Source organism: Arachis ipaensis, chromosome B03, assembly GCF_000816755.2.
Source record: "Arachis ipaensis cultivar K30076 chromosome B03, Araip1.1, whole genome shotgun sequence".
Lineage (NCBI taxonomy): Eukaryota > Viridiplantae > Streptophyta > Magnoliopsida > Fabales > Fabaceae > Arachis > Arachis ipaensis.
Window position 1 is genome coordinate 35,894,881 of NC_029787.2, and position 1,870 is coordinate 35,896,750.

Below are 1,870 nucleotides of genomic sequence, written 5' to 3' on the forward strand. Positions count from 1 at the left end.
TATTTTGTAAGCATGAAGTCATAATTCATAAGGACAGAAATAAATAAAGTTAAAAAAATTTGATAAACATTATTATCATATCAATGATTTACTGAAATAAAGACGATGGAACAAAAAGGTGCTTCACAGCTTCACCGTTTTCTAACACTAGCCACACAAAAAAAAAAAAAATCTATATATATCGCTGTCCAACTTGTTTTAATAGTAATATATAGAGTAGAGTATAGTAGCTGGAGCTGGTTCCAATTTCACAAGACACGTCACAAAATATATAGACATAGAATTACAATAGAAGAAGTGTCTTACTCCTCCATACAATCTCACCTGTTTGCTAATCCCACATACAAATTAAGGATGACTGAACTCACTAATAATGGCCGTGACTGCTCTTCCGTCACCGTCAAGTTCACCAAGCTATTCATTAATGGGCAGTTTCTTGATTCAGTTTCAGGTTAATCATTAATTTAATATTATGTATTATATATATTCTTTATATATTTAATTTATATATCTCTTTTTCTATATATTTTCCATTTATTTATTTGCCCTTTCATTGCAGGTTATTCTAGTTTAGTTTCCTAGTCCCTCGTTTCTATCCTCTAGGAGTAATTGTATCAAACGTCTTATCCAACAACTTAGCTCGATTCAAAATTTTACGTTGTCACTATTATTGTTTTTGAATTTAGATCCTTCCTTTCTTGTCGATACATATGTTAACTAACAATGAAAAATAATGAATTTAGATCTTTTAAATTTAAATTTTTTATTTTAAAGGATAAAGTGTAATCTTTTATTTTGAAATTTTTTTTATATTTTTTTTTATCCTATCTATGAAATAAATAGTAAAAGATCATATTTTATTCTTTAAAATAAAATTCAAAATTTAAAAAATTTAAATTCATTATTTTTCATCATTATTAGTTAACATATGTATCGACAAGAAAGGAAGGAAGTTCCAAGAGCATAAAATTATTGGTGAATTTGATAGTTCCAAATATTAACAATTTAGTGAAATATATCAAATTATCTCAGATTTTTCATTAACAATTTTATACCAAAGCAATTACATATAAATTTTTACCAAAATTATTAAATCTTGCGTCTGGTTATTACGTTGCGGCTTTTGTTGTTATTATGTTTAATTTGTATCGTTAAAAAATAGAAAATAAACAGGGAAGACATTTGAGACAATAGATCCAAGAACAGGAGAGGTGATAACAAGAATTAGCGAGGGAACCAGAGAAGACATAGATATTGCTGTTAAGGCTGCACGCCACGCATTTGACTTTGGTCCATGGCCTCGCATGCCTCCCTCTGTAAGTTTTTTTTTTTATTTTTATTTTTCGGATATAGAGCGAAAGAATTTGAGAGTTTAACGAATAACGAAAAATGTTTGGGGGAAAAAATTCAGCCAAAAGAGTGTATAAATAAATAAACAATTCAACTAAGAAGTGCTTGTTTGGGCCATTATTTTGATAAAAGAAGATTTTTTTTAATGAAAAAAATTTTTTTTTTAATGTGTTTGGCAAATTTTAGTAGTAAAAGTAAAAGTACTAAAAAAAAGATCTTTTTTTGAGAAGCTGTAATTTACATCTTTTTTTAAAAGATTTTTTTTTTTAAAAAGATGTTTTTCATCTAATAAATAAACAAAAAAGTATTTTTATATCGTCATACACAAACATAATTAATAGATAAAAAGATCTTTTTGCATGAGATACCCAAACATAAAATTACTTTTACTTTTCTATAAGATCTTTTAAAAAAAGATAACTCTAAAAAAAGATCTTTTCTTAGAAGCTCACCCAAACAAACTCGAAGTCAGCAATTATTAGCTAATTTCAATCAATAATAAACATATAAATTTAAGTAT

The 1,870-nt window shown here is 26.4% G+C and overlaps 1 protein-coding gene across 3 annotated transcripts in view; it reads left to right on the forward strand.

The window, feature by feature from the left end:
• The window catches only part of LOC107630300 (aldehyde dehydrogenase family 2 member C4), a 14,585-nt gene continuing 12,935 nt past the window's right edge, over positions 221–1,870 (forward strand). For 2 of the 3 annotated variants that reach the window (XM_016333399.2, XM_021118747.1), the window contains exons 1-2: positions 221–451; positions 1,174–1,316. In XM_016333399.2, the coding sequence (XP_016188885.1) occupies positions 355–451; positions 1,174–1,316 (240 nt within the window). In that variant the 5' untranslated portion in view covers positions 221–354. Of the gene's footprint in view, positions 452–1,162; positions 1,317–1,870 lie in introns of all 3 variants that reach the window. The other variant, XM_021118746.1, reaches the window with a different exon arrangement.